The sequence below is a fragment of the Mastomys coucha genome, unplaced genomic scaffold (assembly GCF_008632895.1).
Source record: "Mastomys coucha isolate ucsf_1 unplaced genomic scaffold, UCSF_Mcou_1 pScaffold13, whole genome shotgun sequence".
NCBI lineage: Eukaryota > Metazoa > Chordata > Mammalia > Rodentia > Muridae > Mastomys > Mastomys coucha.
In genome coordinates this window covers 3928256-3954836 of record NW_022196895.1, presented here as the reverse complement: position 1 = coordinate 3954836, position 26581 = coordinate 3928256, and the positions used below count along the sequence as shown (strand labels likewise).

At 41.6% G+C, this 26581-nt stretch overlaps 1 protein-coding gene across 3 annotated transcripts in view; it reads left to right on the top strand.

Moving 5' to 3' along the window:
* The window catches only part of Armc4 (armadillo repeat containing 4), a 197158-nt gene that overhangs the window by 41904 nt on the left and 128673 nt on the right, over positions 1-26581 (top strand). For all 3 annotated transcript variants that reach the window (XM_031364932.1, XM_031364933.1, XM_031364934.1), the window contains 5 exons: positions 16732-16878; positions 17245-17454; positions 22246-22488; positions 23197-23307; positions 26073-26227. In XM_031364932.1, the coding sequence (XP_031220792.1) occupies positions 16732-16878; positions 17245-17454; positions 22246-22488; positions 23197-23307; positions 26073-26227 (866 nt within the window). The remainder of the gene's footprint in view (positions 1-16731; positions 16879-17244; positions 17455-22245; positions 22489-23196; positions 23308-26072; positions 26228-26581) is intronic.

Below are 26581 nucleotides of genomic sequence, written 5' to 3'. Positions count from 1 at the left end.
GTAGTTTGGAGGGTTTTCTGGGCATCTGGGATGATGTTTCTCTCACCTGTTGGTGTTACTGGGGCTGTTGGGGGGGGAGCATGTCTGTGTCACTCTAGCCACAGCTCTAAGCTCTGTGAGATGATGTTAATATACATTATGGGAGACACTGAAGTGCTGTGCTTAAAGGTCTGACCCTTGCCTGCTTATACAATAATAAGGTTATTATTTTAACCTTATATTATAATAATAATACACAAGGTGAGTTCTCCATATCTTCAGATGTCCCACTTCCCTGCAGAATTCTGCTAGGAGAGTGGGCAGGTTGATGATGAAAACATGAGTTTAGAAAGTTGTATCCGGTAGCAAGCAGAGAAAAAATGGAGCATAGTGGAAAAGATCAGGCCAGTGACAAGGATCTGCATTGGAGGAGAGAGAATTGTCAGTGTCATACACGGGAGGGGCATTCTCCATCGACAGATTCATAAAGCACCCATGTACATTTCATTTCACATAATCCATGGACTATAACGGTTACTCTTCTCTTCCATTCAGTATCCACAAGTTTAGAATTCAAGAGCATGAAAATTAAAGGTGGCTGGGGATGAGGCCTGACTTCAGAGTGACATTCCTATTAGAAAGGCAACTAGGCTGTTATGTCAAGAGAGACATGCAGGGCTCTCTGAAGAAGAGTTCTTGGCAATACATGCATTTCTAGTTGAAATCTCTGTTGACAGTGCTTTACTGGGACCCTGATACTACACACACACACACACACACACACACACACACACACAGAGAGAGAGAGAGAGAGAGAGAGAGAGAGAGAGAGAGAGAGAGAGAGAGAGAGAGAGCTCTCAACTGGTTAACAAGTTCTGAGTGGTAATTGGGAGTTAAATGCTTTTCTTTTTTCATCGTAGGAATTTGATGTACTTTGCAATCAATTACACTTAATTAAATTCCATTCCCATTACTTGTGTCTTAGGTTTGGAGTGGCAGAAGGTTTGATCTCTGTTTCATTGGTGGAAAAGCTGAGAAATCCTTTTGCTGCAGGCCACACAGAAGGTGGCTGTGGCTGGGATCACATCCAGCTTCTATCTTTATTGCCAGTTGCCTGGTGATTCTGTCTCACTGTCAAGAAACCTAGGGCCCAGGAGGCTTGTAGACATTGCTTCACCATCTTCTCTCTCATTTGCATAGCTTCAACTGAGTGAGAGGCCAAGGAGCCTCTGTATAATGGAACTTGGTATTCATTTTTGGAAGGTAGCCTTGGTGTGTTCTTTGACTAGGCTTTTAAGGAAGGAAGAAATGTGGTGGTATAGTTAAAAAGGGCTGTTTGAAAATGGAAAGCCGTTGGGGGCTAGAGAGATGGCTCAGTGGTTAAGAGCACTGACTGCTCTTGCAGAGGTCCTGAGTTCTGTTTCCAGCAACCACATGGTGGCTTACAAACAGTTGTAATGGGATCCAATGTCCTCTTCTGGTGTGTATGAAGAAAGAAACAGTGTACTCATATACATGAAAGAAAGAAAGAAAGAAAGAAAGAGAGAAAGAAAGAGAGAGAGAGAAAGAAAGAAAGAAAGAAAGAAAGAAAGAGAGAGAGAGAAAGAAAGAAAGAAAGAAAGAGAAAAAGAAAGGAAGGAAGGAAGAAAGGAAAGAAAGAAGAAAGAAAGGAAGGAAGGAAAAAAGAAAGACCATGGAAAGCCATGGCCACTATTCATGTACTCAGTAAACTATAGCTGTTAGAAGAGCATTGCTGTGCAGAGTAATATTTTTAAGATTATGCATGATATCTCACCCATATGGGTTACATTTAAAACAATCAGTACCCAGAGACAGCTCGAGTAGAAAGTCGTCTGTGCATTTAAATTGTCTGTTGGAGGCCTGGGAAGATGTCTCAGTCACTGTATTTGCCATGCAAATGTGAGGACCTGAATTTGAGTCTCTAGCTGGTTATATAGTGCTGTAGGTCTGTAAGCTCATTACTGGAGGATAAGCAGAGACGGAGGAGTCCTGGAGAGTCCCTGGCAATCATTCTTGCCAAAAGAGTGAGCTTTGTATTCAGTCAGAGACTCTGACTAAAACAGAGTGGAGAGTGATTAAGATATTTTCATGTCAACTCTGACATGCACACATGTCCTCCTCTCCTGATGTTACCTCTCAGCAATTATGCTTAAATCCTGTTATTTATGCATATAATTTATGAAAATTTTACATGGTAGCCCACATTTATGTTTTCATAAATAAGTTTTGGGGCTGCATGAAATGTGCATTATCTGTAAGCTCATGTCAAAAAATCTGTCTCATCCCAATTCTTACGTAATTAGTTGATTACTACATGTGTGTGCACACACGTGTGTAAACATGCATGCAAGAAGCACAATGTAAATAAAGAGGTCAAAGGACAAGTGGCTGGAGTCAATTCTATTCTTCTACTCTGTGAGGCCTAGAGTTTAAAATGATGTCACCAGGACTCAGAGTTTTTTGTGGTTTTGTTGTTTTGTTTGTTTTGTTTTGTTGATAAAAGATGTGATGAAGGCAGGAGTGAATGCCTTCCCAATGGTGAATCTGCACTCCACACATGGATAGTAACATTTTCAGTTTTCAGGGTTTCCTCCCCTCCTTCCCCTTTTGTCTGTCATAAGTGTGGGTGGAAAGCAGAATAATAAGGTGATGTTGGTAATGCAGAGCTACTGACTCAGAACCACTGAAACCACTGGGAGTAGTCATCACATCACCACATCAACTAAAATACTAAAAGTGGCAATGTGAAAAATCTTCAGCTGGGTTCAGGGCCACATGCTTGTCAGTGCAGTGTCAGGGACTGGAGGTCAGTGAGGGCAACCTGGCAAGACTCCCTCAAAAACACATGATCAAAATGACATGCGTGTGCATACACAAACACACACACACATGTACACACACATACACCACAGACAGACAGACAGACACACACACACATGCACACACACATGAACACACATGCATGCACACACAAAATACACACATGCACACACATACACACATGCACACACATGCATATACACACATACACCACAGACAGACACAGACATACACATACACGCACACACACACGTATGCACACACACGCACAAATACATACACACACATGCACACACACATGCACACACATGTACACACATGCACACGCATGCACACACACGCATGCATACACATACACCACAGATAGACAGATAGACACATACATGCACACACACGCATGCACACACATACACCACAGACAGACAGACACACACACACACACTCATGCACACACACACATGCTCACACATGCATGCACACATACACATACACACATGCACACAAGCATGCACACACACATACACCACAGACAGACACACGCACACACACATGCACACACATGCACACATACATACACACATGCACACACACATGCACACAAACGCATGCACATGCACACACACATGCACACACATACACCACAGACAGATAGACACGCACATGCACACACACGCATGCACACACATGCATGCATACACACATGCACACATGCATGCACACACATGCACACACACGCATGTACACAAACATATACCACAGACAGACAGACAGACACACACATCACGTACATACATGCACACACATGCATGCATACACACACATGCACACATGCATGCACACACATACACCACAGACAGACAGACAGACACGCACAGACACACGCATGCACACACATGCATGCATACACACACGCATGCACACATGCATACACACATACGCACACACACATACACCACAGACAGACAGACTGACACACACACACACATGCACACACATACATACGCATGCACAAACACACAATAAAGGCCTGCAAGTATTAGAACATGCTGCTTAGAATGCTCCAGGCTCTGGCATCTCCAACACCCTCTCTCCCTAACAGAGAAAGGAAACCTCAGGTGGATTCCTTGGGCTTCGATTCATTTACTAATTTATTCATTCATTATGCATCTATTTATGAGCAGGTAGTATGAGCTAGCCATTTAGTTATTCATAAGTCATTTGTATTCAAAATTTTATATCTAAAACAGTTATATATAATGACCTGAACTTGAAAATGGATTTTTGATGGAATCCACCACACTTGTTCCTAAAAGTGTGTTCTGACCAAAATCTGTTCAGTTGGAGAAAAATTTCTCTGGCTGGTTCCCAGTTTGTATAATGTGAAGGACTGCTTTGCTTTCTGTTTTTTAAAAATTTGACTTCATGTTACAGACACTTCCATAGTATATGCACCTTATATCTGTGTATAGACAGATCTGCCATAATCATCAGTAGATTCTGTGTATTTGCAGGAAAATAGGAGTGTTGAGTGCCTTCCTGGTCCACTAGGTTTTGAAATTTGTGCTAGCAAGGCTGTGGCTCCTTTCCCAGTCTTGGGTGTGTGTGGCTGTCTGCTGTGTCCTGCCAATGTTTCTGCAGTTCTCAGAACCACAGCAGTATGTGTAGGTTACACACACACACACACACACACACACACACACACACACACACACACACACACACACACACACACGCACACGCACACACACGCACACACACACAAAGAGGGAATATATATATTCCCTTCTTTATTATATGTAAATATATATAATATTTTTGGTTTAAGATTTAAGAATCTTAAGATTCTTAAGATTCTTAAGGCTCTTAAGAATTATAGAAATGGTAAACTAGTGCATGTTTACTATAAAAATTCAGGCTGGGTAAATGAAGACTTCTTTACAGATATTTCATAATTTGTACAAATAAGGTCATGCATCATCATCATCATCATCATCATCATCATCATCATCATCGTCGTCATCATCATTTGCTTTTTGAGACCAGATCTTACTCATTCGACCAGGGTGACCTGAAACTCAGTATTAACTTGGGCTGTCTGTGAACTAATAGCAGTGCTGCTGTGTCAGTCTTCTGAGTACTGACATTATAGGTGTAAACCATCATACTCAGCTTACATTTTTCTTTTTATATTTAATATTGTGCTCTGGTTTCACCCTATTGATTACTATGTAATATTTAATTATAGGCAAACACTAATTTGTTTAGCAGTTTCCATATTGGTAGTGTCTGATTTTTATTCTGGCCATACTTCAACTATCTGGATGCATTCTTTAGATTCATACACTATTTCTGTGGGACAGATTCTTTAAAAGGCAGTGTGGGAACGAATAGAGAATATGAATTTCTGATAGCTTTAATGTGGAGTTGCTTAATGTGTGTAAGTGATCACTTAAATAAGATGTGAATAAATTTTAGTCATGCACACTGATGCACACCTATAATACCAACACTCAGAATGCTGAGGCAAGAGACCAAGTTCAAGGTCAACCTGAGTTACATAACAAGCTCAAGGGACCAGCCTGGGCTATACAAGTAGACCCTGTATGGTGGTTAAACTCAAATGTCAGATTAACTAGAATTGGAATCAGCAGGGGCACAGGCCCCTGAACACCCCTGTGGAGAATGATGTTTTTGATTAGTTGAACTAAAGGGGGGATTTCCTGTTGGTGGCTCCATTCTGTAGACTGGGACTCTGGAATGATAAAAGCAAGAGTGAGCTGGACACACACTTTTTCTTTGTCTTCTGATTGCAGGTGTGATGTGATGTGATCAGCTTCTTCACATTGCCATCTTGTAGTCTGTACTGTTTGGCTGGAGCACAACCCTCTTCTCCCTTCAGCTGCTTTCATTAGGGTAGCTTAGGGTAGCTGCAGACTAGAAACAGATACCGTCTCTGAAAAAGAAGTGCAATGGGAATCTGTACAATATTCCTGCACTCAAAAAATCTGAGAGGCTTGGGCTAGGGAGATCAATTACTTTATCCAAGTACTGGATAAAGTACTTGTCTCACAAGTATGAAGATCCAATCTGGGATCCCCGGAACCTACCCCTGGCACCCACATAAATGATCAAATTGTGTATATTAAATATGTGCAAATGTTTACATATCAAGTTATCCTCCAGAGGTTTTATCCTTGTGAGTGTACGTTACATGATTGTGTTCATATTGGTGTGTGCACATGTATGTGTGAAGGTGTGCATGTGTGCAGATCACAAGTCAACAGTTGCTCATCTTCCCACATTGATTTTTTTGTGACAAGGTCTCTCTTTGACCCAGAAGCTCACTGATTTGAGTAGACTTGCTAGCCAATGAGCTCCAAGTTTCTCACTGTCTCCTCCTGGTCCCCTTGCAGCAGTTACAGGCTTTGCACATGGGTTTTCTATGGGTTCTGGGCTCCCAGGTTCAGGTCCTTGTGCTTGTGCAAAAGGTGCTTTACGAACAGAGCTACCTCCCCAGAGACAATAAAGTTATTTTGAGAAAGGAAGAAATGTCTCCTAAAGTTTGAGAAGGCTTAATTATTTTTCTTTTAACAGGAACTAATGATAGAATTTGGTTTAGTTCACAGAAAAGAAAATCTGTTAGCTCCTTGCAGTAAGCCTATATCAGTATTCTACAGTATAACTAATTTTTTCTACTCTTGATGCAGAATTAAATCACCTAGGGGTGTTAAAATGAAAACCAATGAAGAGCAGCCCTGAGGCCTAGGGGCTGATCACACGGATTTGCCTGAATTGGTCTGGGATGGTGTCAGGAATCTGACAGTCTTTAAAAGTATTCCCAGGACAATGAGATCCTTCATCAGGTGTTAAACTCTATTGCTACAATTTCTCATGAGTTTTCTGTTTGTCTTTTATTTTATTTTATTTCAGCCAGTTGTTTTTGGGCTTGCAAATTGTGGGCCAGTAAGAAGGCTGCCAATTGTTGTCATTTGTCATGCAACATTGCATCATACCTTCACCCTTTGTTCTGTATGCTGTTTTATTCTTGATGCTATAGTAAATGCTTTAGCATTTTCTGTCACTGTATCACAAGCTGTTTTATCTACTATTTGTTTCATTAATAAGCATCTAGTCTGTTCTCTGTGGCCCACGAGTTTTGTGTAGTAGAAGCTAGGAAGGATTTTCAAGTAAATATTTTTACTTCTGGTAGACATTTGTATGTGCATTCAAACTTTATTTTACTTTATTTTATTTTGTCACTAACCTTTCTTTTCCCATTTTTATTCTCTTTGAGATTCCATACAATATCTTTTGATTATATTCACTCTTCTTGCCAAGCCCCTTCAGAACAATCCTCTCCTGTTTACCTATGTAGTTTCATGTCCATTTCCATTACCAACCCATACAGATCCAGCCCCTCCTATTTACTCACACAACTTCATGTCCCTTTCCATTTTTTAGGCCTATCAAGTACAGTTTGTACTGTTCATATATTCTTGATGTGTGGCCTTTCACTTGGAACATGGCCATCCTACCATGGACAATACTCTTAAAGAAAATGGAATCCTTCTCCTAGCATCTATTAGTTGCCACCAGCTCCTTAGCTAGGAGAGGTACTTTGTGTCACTGTCCCCTCTCCAGGCTGGTGTTTCATGTGACTTGAGCTCACAAAGTTCTTGTGCATATTGTCAAAACTTCTGTGAGTTCATATGAGCAGCTGCCCTTCTTCGTGCAGAAAATACTGATTTCTTGTAGCCATCCCACTGCCTCTGCACAGAATACTGTCATGAAGTCACAGAGAACACCATCAGCAAAACACAAGACAAGTTTCTCAGACCTGGAGAAACATGCCCAGCCAAGTATGAAAAACTTATAGTTTTTTAACTTTAAAAAATAAGTCCAGACACAGGGTAAAATTTCCTGAACAGAACACCAATAGCTTATACTTTAAGATCAAGAATTGACAAATGGGACCTCGTAATATTGCAAAGTTTCTATAAGGCAAAAAACACTGTCAACAAAATGGCAACCAACAGATTGGGAAAAGATCTTTACCAATCCGATATCTGATAGAGGGCTGATATCCAATATATACAAAGAACTCAAGAAGTTAGACTCCAGAGAACCAAATAACCCTACTAAAAATGGGGTACAGAGCTAAACAAAGAATTCTCAACCAAGGAATACCAAATGGCTGAAAAGTACCTAAAGAAATGTTCAGCATCCTTAGTCATCAGAGAAATGCAAATCAAAACAACCCTGAGATTCCACCTCACACCACTAAGAATGGCTAAGACCAAAAACTCAGGTGACAGCAGATGCTGGTGAGCATATGGAGGAAGAGAAACACTCCTCCATTGCTGGTGGGATTGCAAGCTGGTACAACCACTCTGGAAATCAGTTTGGCAGTTTGGCAGGAAATTGGACATAGTTCTACCAGAGGACCCAGCTATACCACTCCTGGGCATATACCCAGAAGATGCTACAACATGTAATAAGGACACATGCTCCACCATGTTCATAGCAGCCTTATTTATAATAGCCAGAAACTGGAAACAACCCAGATGTCCCTCAACAGAAGAGTGGGTACAGAAATTGTGGTACATCTACACAATGGAGTACTACTCAGCTATTAAGAACAATGAATTTATGAAATTCTTAGGAAAATGGACAGATCTGGAGAATATCATCCTGAGTGAGGTAACCCAATCACAAAACAAACAAACAAACAAATAAAAACAAAAAAAAAAAACAAAAAAACCATGGTATGCACTCACTGATAAGTGTATATTACCCCAGAAGCTCGGAATACCCAAGATACAATCCACAAACCACAAGAAATTCCAGAAGGAAGGCCAAAGTGTGGATACTTTGATCCTTCTTAGAAGGGGGAGCAAAATACCCATGGAAGGAGTTGCGGAGACCAAGAGTGGAGCAGAGACTGAAGGAAGGACAATCCAGAGACTGCCCCACCTGGGGATCCTTCCCACATACAATCACCAAACCCAGACACTACTGTGGATGCCAGCAAGTGCTGGCTGACAGGAGCCTGATATAGCTGTCTCCTGAGAGGCTCTGCCAGTGCCCGACTAATACAGAAGTAGAGGCTCATAGCCATTCATTGGACTGAGCACAGGGTCCCCAATAAAAAAGCTAGAGAAAGGACCCAAGGAGCTGAAGGATTTGTAGCCCCTTAGGACGAACAATAATATCAGGCAACTAGTACCCTCAGAGCTCCCAGGGACTAAACCACCAACCAAAGAGTACACATGGTGGAACTCATGGCTCCAGCTGCACATGTAGCAGAGGATGGCTTAGCTGGTCATCAGTGGGAGGAGAGGCCCTTGGTCCTGTGAAGGTTCAATGCCCCAGGGTAGGGGAATATGAGGGCCAGGAAGTGGGATAGGGTAGATTGGTGAGCAGGGGGAGGGAACAGGTTTTTTTTCCCGGGGGGGGGGGAACAGAAAAAGGGACATATCATTTGAAATATAAATAAAGAAAATATCTAATTAAAAAAAAGAAAAAGAAAATTAAAAAAATAAGCCCAGATCTAATATATTTGGATTTCACTGATGTGTATGGTAGGCAAGTATCTAATTCTTTTCCTACTTTACTTGTCCACAAAGACTCTTGGCTCATCCATTCTGCCCCCCTGTTGCTGTGTGCCAACACTATAGACACTGTAGTCACTCAGAGGGACTTGTATCTGCTTTACCTGGCTGTTGCTAGGTTTCTTCCACACTGGACAGCTTTGATCTGTTTTAACATTTACTTGTCTTAAATATTTAAACACTAAGTTTGTATATTTCCATTTCTGGTGTTGTTGTTGTTTTGCAGGGGATCACATTGCATAGGTCAGATTGGTCTCAAACCCATAATCCTCCTGTCTCAGCCTCCAGAGTTCAAGGATTTGCCACCAGGAGTGGCTTTAGAGCATCTTTATAATAAATTAGGAGTCATGTTTAAAGGAAAAAATTGTTTAAGATTTTGGTTGATTTATATGAATTTGTGACTTACTGTTTAGTGAATTAAAACTTTAATAACATTGAGTCATCTCATTTAAGCCTGATGTGACCCTCTAATTAATTGTCATTTTTGTGTCTTGCTATGTTCCCTAGCTTTCCCCTCTCTGTACAAGGAAACATTTCTCGTGAGATTTATTCATAGGTGTTTGTTGTTATTAATATCTGTGGGGATTGTTTTCATATTACCCATTTTGGTTTATTATGTTGGGGATATGAGTGCAGAATCATTCCTTTTTAATGTTACCCTTGTGTATAGCTACTTTACTGAACTATTCTAGTAATTATTGTAATTATTGAGCTCATTCTCATAACCTTTTAGGAAGGCAGTTACATTTGCTACAGTTGTTTTCCACGTTGTAGTCAGTAATGTGTCAAATTGTTAGTAACGTGTAAATTGTCAGTTTCTATAAGTGTCCCACAGCTATTTTAAAGCATACATGTAGAATCCTTACATTGCTGTTTACCCATCGTAAGTAAAAATCTTAGTAAGCTCCTGCAACAATAGCTTTAATATAACTTTCATTGAACACACACACATGCATACACACACACTTTTCTTTTTTCTTTTAAAAAAAACAAACAGTATTTTCTCTTTTTCCTTGGTGTTCTTTCCAGTCTTAGGTTTATGAGTGCTGACTCATCAGCATAAAATAGATTTGCAAATAAACAGAAGGCCAAGCAAGGGATTTTACTGCTTTGACTCACTTGGTCATTTGCCAGTCCCTTGAATACCTTTTGCTATTTCTGATCCTGGGCAATTTCTCCAAGGTCGGCTGGGCACCGGGCCCTCTGTCATCATTAACAAGCAGACACTAAACGGGCTTCACCTTTTTGATGTCTGAGTGGTATGTTTAAAGGGAAAATGCTGAGACTATCTGGGCAGTTGCATGTGCTGTGGTGGCTATATTGCTACTTTAGCAGGTATCCCTCAGCTTCTTAATTGCTAGTGGTAGGGGATGGGACAAGAGAGGCCTCTGGGTGGGATCATGCCTCCATTTTCCTCACTGTCTCACTGGGTTGAGGGCTCTCTGACAATAGGTGCCACTGAGGGAGAACCGACCCTACCTGTGTGTTACCCTCTGATGTTTGATCTTATAGTATCCTTTACTGAACAAGGGAAAATGCAGCAAGCTCATTTCTAAGTCACCTGCTGGGTCACCTCAGCCTCCCATTCTCGTTTCTTTGGAACTTTGCAGTAAGCTAGATGTTTCTGCACGTTCACACTTAACTCTCCCAGCTGGGAACTCCCACAGCTGGGGTGATCTTTTAGAAACATCATTGGCTCCTGCTTGCCAATCTTGAAATAAAGATTATAAAACCTATCCAGGTCTGGTAGCACATACCATTTAGCCATATAGGCACCATATAGTAGATACATGAGGACTAGGAGGTTGAAGGCTATTCTTGTCCAATGAGTGAAGTCCTGCCATATAGCCACCATATAGTAGATACATGAGGACTAGGAATTGAAGGCTATTCTTGTCCAGTGAGCTGAAGTCCTGCCTGGGCTACAGGGGAAGACCGCATCTCAAATTATTAAAGATTAAAACTTTCAACTTGGCCCCTGGACAGGAGCTGCTCTAGGCTACTTGGGTTCTTGGTTCATCATGTACCACACTGTCCCTCAGGACTAGTTCACATTGACTGGAAGAGCTCTTAACCAGGCCATGTCCCACATCATGTAGGGCTTTTGCATGCGTACCATGTCTGCTGCTCTGCAGCCAGGGAAAGCTCCTACTTTCCACACAGATTTCGTTGTAGACGGTTTTCCTTTATGGAAGGATGGCCTAGGTTCATCTGTGATGTCCATGCCTCTGGCTTGTGATGCTTTCCAGACAGAACTTCATTCACTCTAACTGTACAGAAGTTTTCTGAGATTTGTGGACATTGGGTTGGTTTAATTTTAATGTGTGATTTTTTTTTTTACTTGAAAACTTTTATAATAAGTTTTTTTTTCATTCATGTGGGGATTAGAAAGTAAAGTTCTTTCTCTTGCATTAACCCCTTATATCCCAGGAAGGCCAGGATCATGTCTAGTTTTGTTTCCTGGCATTTAGTGCTTGTCATTGGGCTGGACAAATAGTGAGCATGCCAATCAAAGACTACAATCATTTGAGGCAGCTTGAAAATATTATTTATCTCAACACACCACAAGTTTATTTCTTCTTCATACACAGTGAGAACAAGCATTATACTGTACTGCAGATAGTATATTTCCTTATTTCAAAGATGTTATTGTTTAGAAAAATATCTTTATTCCATTCTCCCATTCAAAGAGAAATGTTGAGCTGGGTGATGATGGCTCAGTGGAGGGAAAGCACTTGCTATGCATGCATGAGGCCAGGAGACAGGATTGATAGCAATTATGTGAATCCCAGACAAATTTGGAAACCTGTCTAAACTCCTAGTATCTGGGAGGTGGAATCAGGTGATTCCCAGAGCAAGCTGGAAAGCCAGAGTATGTGAACTGGCACAACTAGGTATGAGACCTTGGTTCAGTATATATAAGATGGGGGGAGACTGAGGAAGACACACCTCCACATGCATGAACACACATTTGTATCTACACGCATGTGAACATCCATATACATACACAAAAGAAATATAGAAAATATCAACTCAACCAAGCTTTTACTGTAGACCAACAATAACTTGCTACTATATAAGAATAAAAACAATTCTTTTTTATTTCTTTAATACATGGGGAAACCCAGTATGACTTGCTTGGCAGTTCTCATAACCAGGGTGTAATATCTATCAGTCGCACTGAAACATGGGCTGAAATTGTATCTATCGTGTATGCTTAGTATAAGAAGGGCTCTGTCAATCCTCACCATCAGAAATAAAAAAGACAGAATAATATTTAAAATAAAATTATATTTAATAAAAGAAAGAGAAGTTAAGGTGCACAAGAGAATGGTATTTACTTCAGCTCTGCATGTTGTAGTCTGATTGTGACCGTGGACAGACACCTTCTGGTTGAAGAAAGGAATTTGAAGTGCAGGAAATAGAGGCTGGAGCCACCTGAGCAGGAGCCAAGCCAGAGACAAACCAGCAAAGGAATCGCACTCATTTCAGAAATGGAAAAGTTTATGGGATACATTTCTGAAAACCCTTCAGAAGCTAGTAAAATATGTTTTACTATGTTTTCTCCAGCTTTTAAAACTCCACAGATGCAAAAGTGTGTGATAAAACGTGAAAATACGTATCAGCAACTAATTATTTGCAGCAGGTTTAATTGTAAGGAGAGAGAGCTGTGTGACTTCCGCTGGGCCAGATGTTCATGGGATCTGGACACGCAGAGTAGGCACAAGAGGTCCTTTACAAAGATGGTATTTAGAAGAATGGCAACAGCCAACATTTGTGGCTCTGTTTGTTGGCTACTTTGGCCCTCATCTTCTGGTATTCGTCCTGAAAGATTTATTACCCTTCTGGGAGTGTGGTCAGTGACAAGAGTCTAAGGAAATCCTGAAATGTGGAAAAACTAACTTTTCTTAATATAAAACTGTTCTAAAAAAAAATCCCCCAAGCCTATGAATATGTTTCCAGGTTTTCAGAAGAAGAAAAAAAAAGCTGATTTACAGAATATTTTTCTATAAGGCTCTAACTTCACACCAATAAATCAGAATCTTTTATTTGATTCTGACAGTGGTTCTGCAGATAGCTAATTCAGAAAAATATAAGATCACACACACTTCATGGGTACTTCCAATGATAAATGGCTTTTAAAATTATGTATGCCGCCAATTATAGTGTGAATGTGACCTAAAACTCAAAAGTAAAGAAGAAGCTAGAAGAGGACAGTAAGGGAATTGGACAAAATACACAAAGACTGCACAGAATGTGAACCCAAAAATTCCACTAAAGAAAATAAAAACAGCAGTTCTTTAGAAAAATCTGGATTATGTGTAACCGAATGTCCTAACAGTATAGTGTCGGTCTTTGAAGACATCCTGGCAGTGAAGGAGGGTGCAGATCCTGTCTCATGTCAACGTCCCTCCTGTAATCATACCCAGCCAGACTGTCCCCCAAAGACCTCACTCCACCTGCAGCTCTTGGTCTGAATTTCCAAACCCTCAACAGAAGAAGCTGGTCTGGAGCCTTCAGTGCCCTCCTGGGACCTCCTGATGCCTCCCTACTTTTGTGTGTCATTTTGTTTCCTTTACCTGATGATGGACTGGATGACGTGAATACTACTCTTGGTGGTTACTGCTTTTATTCTGCCTTTGTTTTCTAGATGGAAAATAGAAATCAGTAATACCCGAGAGTATTGCGCCCTCAAATACTGGAGTTGCTAACCCAGTGATAAAGAGAAGAGCATTTATTATTTTGTACTTTAAAGCCAGCGGTGGGTAAATGGTAGTTACATTTTTCTTGACAGTCAGAAGAAAGACACATGAGGCTGTAAAACATACCTTACATGTAGATGGTGAACTGCTCTTTATACTAGGACGGTCTGGATTACCCCAAGGGTAATGGCCAGCAGCAGAGACATCGCCACCTGTCTGTTTTTAAGAAGCACGGGGCATTTTCTCAGAATAAGTAAGAAAGCAGGAATCTAAATCTTTCCCTCCTTGCTTTTTGATGTATACCATTACACACTTCCCTCTTGGTATCTTGTCTTAAGAGCAATAAGCTGTAGCAATTTCACAGCAAGGAATTGTGCATCGCATGTGTGTGACACGAGAAGGAAGCTTACTGTTGGCCGTTTCTATTTTGTGTAGCCTTTATGTACTATCCATCATATAAAAGTGTATCTTTGATTGCTTATTTTTATATTCATATGTTAAAATATGGACAAGTAGAAAATATAAGTGCTTCATAAATATGCTTTTAAATGTAAATATACAATATTTATATTCTATGTTTTCTACATCTGTCAGTCTGCTTTATGACACCTTGACACAATATTGGGACTTATTAAAGAAAAGACATGTATCCCTCACCATTTCAGAAGCTAAGACATCATCCAGTACCAGGCAGTGGCATCTGGTAATGGCTTTATTGCTGTATCCTTTGGCCGAAGGACATCCGTGGAGAGAGAGGCCATATCCGTGCTAACTAGTCCAGTCTGCAGTGCCATTAACCCCTCGTGGAGGCAAGGTCCGCCTTACCTCATTCAAATCTCAGGTGTTCTATTTTTAATTGTGAAAAAGGACACTTTGCTGCTACCCTGCACCTGTGACAGACAAGTCTCGGTGACTTTCTTTGTCAGGCCATTGAATCACTCACAGCCATGGAGCTTCTAATTCTTGCTTGCGGCACATCACCGTTCTTTCCACTACAGCCCTCTCTGTACCTACTTTAGGACCTACTGTTCTGCTATTGTCCATGAGGTTCCCTTCTCCCCAGTTTCTCTATCAGACTTTTTCATGTATGTATGTCAAAGAGAAACAAGTTTTTCCTCTACTATATCCTGAAAGTCAACATAGAAGACTTTTGTGACTTCAGAGAGTGTGGGGGTTTCTTCCCTACAGGATACTGCCTCTTCTGCAACTGTGGGTGGCTCCAGTGGAGCCTCTCCAAGATGACCTCAAGTTTCTAATGCCGATGAGAAGGCCAGCTGGGACCCCTGCTTCTTTCTGGTTATAAGCAGGATTCTCACAACACCCCCATCAAGTTTGTTGAGCCTTCTAGAACAGCTCACAGGCCTCAGGATAACATTCTCCCTGACTGTTGTAGTTTGTTTTCTATTGCTGTAGTAAATAACATGACCAAAGGCATCTCAGAGAGGAAAGAATTTATAGCTTACAGCCTATCATGATGGGAAGCCAAGACAGAAACTCAAGGCAGGAACTAAAGCAGAAGCCATGGAGGAGTGCGGCTTACTGGCTTCTTCTTAATGGCTTGCTCACCCTGCTTCCTTATACAACCTAGGACCACTCGCTTCTCACTGCTCCCCGACCCCCGCCAAGAGGCACCACAGGTGGTGAGTGGGCCTTTTACATCAACCATCAATAATTAATCAAGAAACCCAACACAGGCACGCCTATAGGCCACTCTGATGGAGGCATTTTCTTAATTAAGGTTTCTGCTTCCCAGGTGACCCTACCTTGTACAAACTTCATAAACACTAATCACCACACAGGTTTTTACAAAGACTGCTCTAAAGCCCATGAGGAGCTGTATTGGGCTGAGGCTTCTTGGCCCTTTCTGGGCACACTCTTCCCTCCCCAGGAACACCATATTCTTTGGAATTTTTTTTTTAACGGAGACTACATATGGAAATGGATGAATTTTTGGCCATTAGTGACCAACTAAACCTTCAGGCCTGCTTCCCTTTCCAAAGCTAACTGGTAAATCTGCAATTTCCAACCCCGATGGTTACCTTTATCTTCTTGAGGACAGCCAAAATCCTGACCCCAGAGGAAATCAACCAATCCATTAGCATGTAAAAGGCATTTATCACTTTGAAGATTACAAAGATTTAAGAGTTATACATCAATAAACTCAGCAAAGACCAAATGCACAATCTTAGTAAGAGCAATTTTCAGATGTAGATTGCATTGCCTAGTGCAACTAATCAAGAACTGGGGATCATTTACCACTTCAACATACAACTTCCATCCTTCAGTTGCTCTCTTAAGGTGTGCCTCCAGACTCTATTTAATGCCTTAATATTAATATTGATGTTAATGTTAATATTGTTGTAGCTGTTTAAAGGAAGCCGACTGTAAATGTTGGCGCCTAATTGGAAAAACATTTGATGATGCCCACTACAGCTTTCCCATGCTTTTGCTCACCATAATTCATTAAAAAATTATAACCCACTCAGAGAACTTTAAAAATTTTATGTGCTATGTGTGGGGAGACTCGTTTCCTAGCTTGCAGAGTATGCGAATGTGGCTTTATTTAACCTTTATATGGCATTGTGTCTTCTTCGCAGGGGGGAAATCAGACAGCAACGGTGATTGCTTTGTGCTCCATGAGGGATTTCAACCTAGCTCAAGAGACCTGTCAGCTGGCAATTAGAGATGTTGGAGGTCTTGAAGTCTTAATAAATCTGCTTGATACAGATGAAGTCAAATGCAAGGTAAGAACTTTGTCACAATGGCAAGAAGTCCTGTCCACCCACAGCTCTCTTGGAAGCTCTGGGTGTCTACTACATCTGTCTGCTTCATTGTCATTCACTGCCATTGCTGATGATCCAGGAGCTGCACTTCATTTTTCTCCCCCATTTATCTGCTTTCTCTTCCTCCTAGTAGCATGTGCTTTTGGAATGAGAAATGTTTGCATAAATAAGAAGGAAAAAGTATAAAGGCTGTGTGTAGTCATCAGGGATGGAAACTATTTCTTAAAATCCTTAATTGGTGATGACTCTTAGGTAGACTTAGACTGTAAAGAAAGCCTAGCACTGGCTCTATATTAAACTCTCAATCATCTGTCACTCCTCTCCTAGATTGGTTCATTAAAAATCCTGAAGGAAATCAGTCATAATCCTCAAATCAGACGTAATATTGTTGACCTTGGGGGCCTACCAATTATGGTTAATATACTTGATTCTCCACACAAGAGTCTAAAGTGTTTGGCAGCCGAGACGATAGCAAATGTTGCCAAGTTCAAGAGAGCTCGGCGGGCCGTGAGGCAGCACGGAGGCATTACAAAGCTGGTAAGTACCACCATTACCATCTTCAGATACTAGCAGACACCTACATAGCCCTTCCTTCTGGCCTTATCTGATGCTCTGTGCCTCTAGTCATCAGGATGTGTGGCTTGAGAATCTTTTGTTTTGTTTTGTTTTTTGTAACATGTCTTTAAGAATGATGTTAATGTATTTATATTAGCAAGGGCCATAAAAGAATGTTGAAACCTCAATTTCTTTTCTTTTTTTCTCCTTAATTTATTTACTTTACATCTGATCACAGCTCCCTCCCTCCTCTCCTCCCAGTCCCACCTTCACACACCTCATCCCTCCTCCGTTCTCTAAGAAGCAATAGCCCCTCATGGGTGCCAACCCCTTCTAGCACATCACGCTGCAGCATCCTCTCCCACTGAAGTCAGACCAGGCAGCCCAGCTAGGGGAAGGTGATCCAAAGGGAGGCAACAGAGTCAGGGTCATCCTCCACTCCATTTGTTAGGGGACCCACATGCTGTACATCTGCTCATATGTGTTGGGAGCCTAGGTCCAGCCCATGCATGCTCTTTGCTTAGTGGTTCAGTTTCTGGGCTTTGTAGGTCTTTGTAGGTTGACTTTGTAGGCTTTCTTGTGGAATCCTTGACCCCTATGGCTCCTTCAATTCTTTCTCACATCTTCTACAAGAGTCCCTGAGCTCTGCCTAGTGTTTGGCTATGGGTCTCATTGGCTGCTGGATGAAGCCTCTCAGAGGAAAGGTATGCTAGGCTTCTGTCTTCAAGCATATCAGAGTATCATTAATAGTGTCAGGGGTTGGCTCTCTCCCATGGGATGGGTCTAAAAGTTAGGCCAGTCATTGGTTGACCATTCCCTCAATCTCTGTTCCATCTTTATCCCTAAACATCTTGTAAGCAGAACAAATTTTTGGTCAAAGGCTTTATGAATGGGTTGATGTTCCCCTCTCTCCACTGGAAGTCTCCCCTCCTCCTATATTTCTGCTGCTAGGAATCTCAGGTAGGGTCACCTCCATAGACTACTAGGAGCCTTAGGTCTGCCAAGACCCCTGTGAATGACGTTTTTAGCCCACAGCTCAATTTTCAAATAATAGAGAATTTAAAGAATATTGTCACCTATGGCACTGGCTGGAATCCACTTCAAGATCATAGGAAACAGAAGGTGCTGATACCAAGGCGTCACTGTAGCTCAGTGATAGAATGATGCCCACTGTGGGAGAGGGCATGGACTTAAATTCCTGGGATCTTGGAGAGATTCTGTGGAGGTAGAAGTGTAGTGAGGATAAGAGTGGGCAGAGAACAGGGGAGGAGAAGGAGAAAGGATACAGTTTGTGGTAGGAGGTGGTCTCAGGAACCCCAGCCTCTGACATGCTGACTCGCATTAGGACTCTCCTCCACGGGCACATTCAAGCTGTATTGTCAGTTAGAAAACAGAGTGGAAAGCAGCCTAGGTTTGGATGGTTTTCACCCAGTTAATGCCTGTTGTGTGCCTCTGAAAAGTGTCTGTATTCAGCAGCAGCATTGTGTTTTTAGAAGGTTAACAGCAAAAGGAGAATATATATATTAATAGTATATAAAATCTTAACAGTATCAAATTGTTGATACTTATGATATAAAAATTTAAAGAACTACCCACACACAGAAATCTATATACACAATTAGGGATGTACATGAGGAATATATGCAAGGAGTTGGTCACAGAGGTATCTTGGAGTGACTGCTGAGTTTTCAGGGGAAAGCTGTAGAAATAAAGAAAAACATGAATTTCCTCTTACATTTTTCAACTTGTCTTCTGGGTATAAGACTTACCTTAGTCATTAGAAAAATGATTATTTCAGTAACTACCATCAAAAGAAAAAGCATGTGTTCAAACTCTTGTCCTTTCGACAAAGACTTTAGAAAAGGAAGGGCTGGGAAGAGGGTGATAGCTTAGTGGGTAGGAGTGCTTGTCAGCAGCCTGGCAACCTGGGGTTAGTCCTAGAACACAAATGGTGGAAGGGAAGCACCAACTCTCACATGCTGTCCTCTGACCTGCACACATGCACCCCCACACACACACAACCCCAAACACACATTTGTGTGTGCACACACACAGAGGGAGAGAGAGGAAGTGGGAGAAAAAGATGGGAGAGCAAGAGAAGAAATGAATTAAAATTAAAACTTTAAAAAGTAAATTAGTGCTGATCTCAGCACCTATGTTAAGCTACATGAAATCATGTGCATCTGTCATCCTGGCGCTCATATGGTGAGATCAGATATGAAGAGAGGAAAATCTCTAGAAACTCTTAGACCAGCTAGCTGGTCCACACTGCAGGACACAAGAAACCGTGCCTTGAAAAGACAGAAGTGAGAACTGACAAGAGATTATTATCCTCTGACCTCCAAAAATGCATCATGTCACACCCATGTCTGAAGTTACAGATGAACACACACACATACACACACACACACACACACACACACCACAATCAAACATATACACATTTAAATCTTGAAAAAAAATCATTAATTACTATAAGTATTAAATTATGAGATAGACTTGTATAGCTGTTCATAAAAATAACTCCTATAAATTATAATAATAAAAAATTAGTGTAAAATGGGGTCTTTGAATCTCACATCACATTTGTAAACCTAGTATTTATTCAATTGCACTAACCTAATAAGATAATGACACTCATTTTATTGTGATTTGAAATAGCAGGCAAATAGCAGGATAGGAATGGTCAGTATTGGATGCCTACTTTGAGGTCTTAGGTTGACAATGCGGCAGTGTGTGCAGGGTACAGACAGAAATAAATATACATCTCTACCATGAGGATGCCACAACGGAGCAGTGGCATCAGACAGGAACAACACAGCTCTCTAAAAGTACTGTGTGCATATTAGGCATCCAACTGAAGCCAGCCAGTCCTGGTAGAGTAAAATAGGATGGGGGTGGGGTGGGATGGGTAGTCAGTTCTTCTAGAAGGGGTAAGTCAAGCGAGACTGGAGGGAGATGCTGCTTTATGGCTTGTGGAAGGTGTTTGGTAGACAGATACACCAGGGAAGGCATTTCAGGAAGCTGAGGCAAAGACTGACATGGAGAGTTCCAAAGTTGCTGCTGGTTTAATGTAGCAGAATCCATGGTATGATGTCTGGAGTACAGAGATGATGACAGAAAGGTGTGCTGCTCACCACAGAGCTTCATCCAAAGAGCTGGGGGGTGGGCAAGTTAAGAAGTTTGAAGTTTGACCTTTAAAGGGATAATAAGAATAACTGTTGCAGGGAGATTTTGTAGGGCCGTCTGCCCTGTGAGCAGCCCCACCATCTTAGAATTCTCTCTCTGTGTGTGATCTCTCTAGTAGTTCACATCTGAAAGCTGTAGCTATATTCGTTGTCTTCCCACCCTGTACTCCATTGTCCTTTGAGCCATAACTAAACTAAGAATTTGGAATTGAGATTGAAGGTCAGGTTTAGGTTTGGTATTTCCTCCTAAATTTGGCATAGATGTTTGTGACTATGTGTGAATAATCATGGGGTTTGGCTAACGAGAAAGAAGAAAGAGTAGATATATAATAGTGATCTCTACATCCCAAGATAAAGCCCAAAGAATGACAGCTACCCTCCTCCGAGGAAGCCTGGCTTTAGTTCCTCCACAGTGCACCCTGACCTACTGCTCTGCACCTTTACTAAATTCCTTTTCTTTAGTGTCTTGAGTGATTTGATCATTAAAAAGAAAAAAAGGGGGGCTGGGGAGATGGCTCAGTGGTTAAGAGCATTGACTGCTCTTCCTGAGGTCCTGAGTTCAAATCCCAGCAACCACATGGTGGCTCACAACCATCCATAATGAGATCTGATGCCCTCTTCTGGTGCGTCTGAAGACAGCTACAGTGTTCTTACATATAATAATAAATAAATAAATCTTAAAAAAAAAAAAAAAGAAAAAAAGAAAAAAAAGGAACATACTGGCAATTTAGTTTAATAGGTTCTGCTATCATGAGTGCATAACTGTGCTCTCTTGTCCATGGTTTTTTGAGAGGCATAAACCATTGAACTCGCTTTACAAAATTTACTGGTTTTGGAGAGCTTAGGTTTCTAAAATACTGACAGTGATAATCTGGGTTATAGTAGTAGTGGTGGTGGTGTGGTATTGTTGCTTGTAAAGAGGTTTTGCTCTACAGTTTATGCTAGTTTCAAATTTATTAGCCCAGATTAATTCTCAATATAATCTCAATATAATCTCTGACTCCTGAGTGCAGAGATTATAGGCATGCACCATTATGCCTAATTTACAAATAATACTATGAATTCTAGTGCTGTACTAAAAATTAATATCTTGGTAAGAATTTTCTCAAAGGAAGGAGCATGAGAGCCCCCAGACTCAGAGGAAAATGGTATGGGATGAATGTTTTGTTTCTTTCTCAGTACCTATACTTTAAACATACTGTTTAAAATAGGTTTACTTGTGATGGAGTTAGTTATGGTAGGATGAGTTTTACTTTTGACAGAGTTAATTATAGTAGAATGAGTTAATCAGGAGAATGGATTCACGTTTATTTTAAAGACTTCTGTGTTTGGGATGGTGGGATGGCTTGGGGGGTCAAGACACTTGCTGCCAAACCTGACACCCTGAGTTCAATCTTCAGGATACTTCATGGAAGGAAATAACTGGTTCCTGCAAGTTGTCCATTGACCTGCACATATGTCTCTTGATATGCACATGTCCATACAGGTACACGTATGCACACACATACAACACACACGTAAACTGCCTCAAATAATAAAAAATAAAAATAGAGGCTATGTATGTTGTATACATCTATTTTTCTAGGTTGCTCTATTGGACTGTGGACAGAATTCAACAGAGCCAACTCAGCCAAGCCTGTATGAAACCAGGGATGTAGAAGTGGCTCGATGTGGAGCCTTGGCACTCTGGAGCTGCAGTAAGAGTCACTCGAACAAGGAAGCCATTCGTAAAGCTGGGGGTATCCCCTTGTTGGCTCGGCTACTGAAGACTTCGCATGAAAACATGCTCATTCCAGTGGTGGGGACATTGCAAGAATGTGCATCAGAGGTGCCCAAGCCGTTCTGGCTTTTCTTTGTCCTTCCCTCTCTCCTTTTTTTCTTCCATCCATAGTTGTTCTGTATGTGCACACGGTTATGAATGTGTACATGTGTGTTCACATGTGTGTGGTCATGTGCATGTGTGTGCACAATTAAACCAGAGTCTGATGTTGAGTGTCTTACTGGATTGCTCTCCACTTTGTCTTCTGAGGCAGAGTTTCTTGCTAAACCTGAAGCTTGCTACCTTGGCTCACCTAGCCAACTAACTAGCTTGCCTTGGGAATCTCCTGCCTCTGTCTCCCAAGTGCTGAGATTATAGATAGGCCACTGTGCCCACCTGGTTTTTAATTGGGCATTGGTAATTGGAACTCTGTGCTCATGCTTGTGTGCTAAGCACCGAACCCTCCTGCCAGCCCACTTTTTCTTTCTTTAGTTAACAAAATAATCAAGTTTGCCATGAAAGTTAAGGAACCTTTTCCCCAAATGTCTTTTTTTTTTTTTTAAAGAGAGAATGAAAATCAAATTAATAATCCACTAACTGAATATCAGAACTTGTGACATGTTGTTTCCAATGTTGGATTAGTTCTTCTATCATTGGACAGATATGGAATGCTTGGACTTTGGTGTCTGAGCAGTTTGTTCAGTGTGGTCATTCATAAATGTACATGATTATAGTCACATTATACATTCATAAATATTTATGTTTTTATTTTTCTAGGAAAACTACCGAGCTGCCATCAAGGCAGAGAGGATCATAGAGAACCTTGTGAAGAACCTGAACAGCGAGAATGAGCAGCTCCAGGAGCATTGTGCCATGGCCATCTACCAGGTGGGGCTGGCTCTCTACAGTGCATTGCTTTGCTTCTGTAGTGAAAGGCAGCATTTCTAAACACTTAGTCCCCTCCTCTGGGAGCTGTGCTACATTTTTTTGTACTAATGTCTCAGATACCTGGCAGAAAAAGGAGAGGAAAGATGGATTTGAGACATCGTTACAGACCATTATGGTGAAAGAGTGATTGTAAGGCAGCCTAGTTCACAGTGCAGGGCAAAGTGGTAGATGTTGTTCTCATTAGTATAGACAAGGAAGGGGACAGAGAGAGAGAGAGAGAGAGAGAGAGACAGAGACAGAGAGAGAGACAGAGACAGAGACAGAGACACAGAGGGCAGAGACAGAGAGACAGAGACAGATAGAGATAGACACACAGAGAGAGACAGCAGAGAGGACAGAGACACAGAGAGAGAGAGACAGAGACAGAGACAGATACACAGAGAGAGAGAGAGGACAGAGAGAGACAGAGAGGACAGAGACAGAGACAGAGACACAGAGAGAGACAGAGAGGACAGAGACAGACAGAGACAGATACACAGAAAGAGGCAGAGACAGAGAGAGACAGAGAGGACAGAGACAGACACACAGAGACAGACACACAGAGAGAGGCAGAAAGGACAGAGACAGAGAGACAGAGACAGAGACAGACACACAGAGAGAGGCAGAGAGGACAGAGACAGACACGCAGAAAGAGACAGAAACAGAGAAAGACAGACAGGGCAGAGACAGAGACAGAGACAGAGACACACAGAGAGACAGAGAGGGCAGAGACAGAGAGACAGAGACAGACACACAGAAAGAGGCAGAGACACAGAAAGAGACAGAGAGGACAGAGACAGAGAGACAGAGACAGAGACAGACACACAGAGAGAGGCAGAGACACACAGAGAGATAGAGAGGACAGAGACAGAGAGACAGAGACAGAGACAGACACACAGAGAGAGGCAGAAACAGAGAGCAGGAATACCACTCTTCCCAAGTACCCTCTCAGTGACCCACTCCTTCCAGCTACCCTCCAGCTCCTGAAGGATCCCAGACTTCTCTCAAGATAGTGCCACAAGCATGAAAAGCATACAGTAGAGGGCACAGTATGGATTTCAGAGCCAAAGCTTCATGTCAGCACTTGGGAATCTGCAGTTTTAGCAAGTGCCCAGGGGTCTTAAAGACCTAATAAGGTGAGAACTGCTATACTGTGATGGTGACAGATTTACTCACACATGTGCCAATGTGTTAACTGGTATGATTATTTACGTTCTTTAAGACCTGTATCTCCCCATTGGGGTAGCCCTTTGCACACTGGGTAAAATAGCTCATTAATATATGATGAACCTGTGCTGCTTTACACCGATTCTATTTGTAGACAGTGATCTTGGGAAATTTTTCTTCTACCAAAATCAGATGAATGTTCCCTATGTGCATGCATGCTCCTAGGGTGTGTGGATGTGTGTGTATGCATACTTGTTATTAATTTACTTATTTCAATCTCCACTACCTTTGTGTGGATTGTTCCCTAGTATACCAGAGCACAGATTAGAGTTGTCAGGGATGAGGGTAGCCTTAAAAAATAAATGTCTGGCTGATTGTGGCTACACAAGCTCCTTCCTAACCAGAGTGGATTATTTGAGAAATACTCTTAAGTGAGCATAGTGAGGTTGGGCTCCAAACCATGTCAGACATGCTAGACAGACATTCTCTTTCTAAGGCTCCTGCAGACATTCTCTTTCTAAGGCTCCTGCATATAACCATAAACCAGGTGGCTTCCAAAGGATTTTGTTTTCTGGAGTACGGAAGTGGATGATTAAGGTTTACACAGGGTAGTTTCTTTAGAGACCTTTGTCCTTGACTTGCAGTTAACTGTCTTTTCCCTGTGTTTCCATGCTATGTCTGTGTGTGTATGTGCTGTAGCCTCTCTCAAGGAAAGGGCAGCCGTCTTTTAGGTGCCCATCCCAGCCCCATCTCACCTTTACCTTGTCCCCACCCACACTTAAAACCCAAGGCACTAGGAATTAGAGCTTCGAGTTTTAGATTTTGAGAGAGTATAGATAAACATATAATAGGGAGAGATAGTCCTGATTTACACACACACACACACACACACACACACACACACACACAGAGAGAGAGAGAGAGAGAGAGAGAGAGAGAGAAAGAGAGAGAGAGCTATGAAGCTAGCTGCCTCACCATCAATCCTAGTAAGAATTTATTACCCTGATAATTATCAGGCCTCACTCCTTGTTTGACCTTATAAGCCCCACCACATAGCCCATGAGTATGCAGATGAGGCATCTTTCAAAACTCCTGTCCTGACCAACTGTACATAGCCACACAAACCTTGTCCCAGAGACCCTGGCTACCTTCCCAGGGGCATAAATAACCCTTTCTCTCCCTCACCCCTATCCCATTAAACTGAGCTAATTTTTTGAAGCGGTTCCCAGGTGTGTGTGTTCTTTGCCTGAGCACTCACCACTGACCAAGATCCTGACTGCATCCACTCACTCAGTAAACTTCTCTCCCTCCAATCCAGCCCAGTGTGCAAAGGGCCTGGCTTCCCTTCTGCAGGAGAATCAGAGAAGCAGACTCCAGCTGGCAATCTGTGTCGACACAAGATCTTGGAAATCCCACTACGTTCCCTGCAACTCTGATGCAGGCAGTTATATAACAGAAGCAACTTGAACTGGAGAACTCTCATAGATGAGCCTCATTGGCCAACACTGAATGCTTGATGCCTCCATCTCTGACAGCCTTTGGTTTGACTTTTTGTGCAGTGTGCTGAAGACGAGGAGACCCGAGACCTGGTTAGATTGCATGGAGGACTTAAACCCCTGGCCAGTCTACTCAATAATACAGACAATAAAGAAAGATTAGCTGCTGTTACTGGGGCAATCTGGAAATGCTCCATCAGCAAAGAGAATGTGATTAAGTAAGTAAGGCATTTGATATTTCATAGTATTTTATAATAAGATATAATCAAGTGGTGTTTATAAGGGGTTGGCTTGGACTATAATCAATATGTGCATCATTAATGTGCATTAGAAGGTAGAACCTAAAGATTATTAGGAAAAGAGGCCTCTCCCCACCCTACTACACAAAAATTTTATGTTTAACATGTGTTGACATGATCTTTCTGTGTGAATAGGCCACTCCACATATGAAAAGATACACACATTTAAAAATTTTACCTTCTCTATCAAAGTAATGAAGTCTTTGCAGATAGAAGTAGCCTACACATTCTTCCTTAGTTACTACTTTTATTTATTCTTCTCTTACACAATAC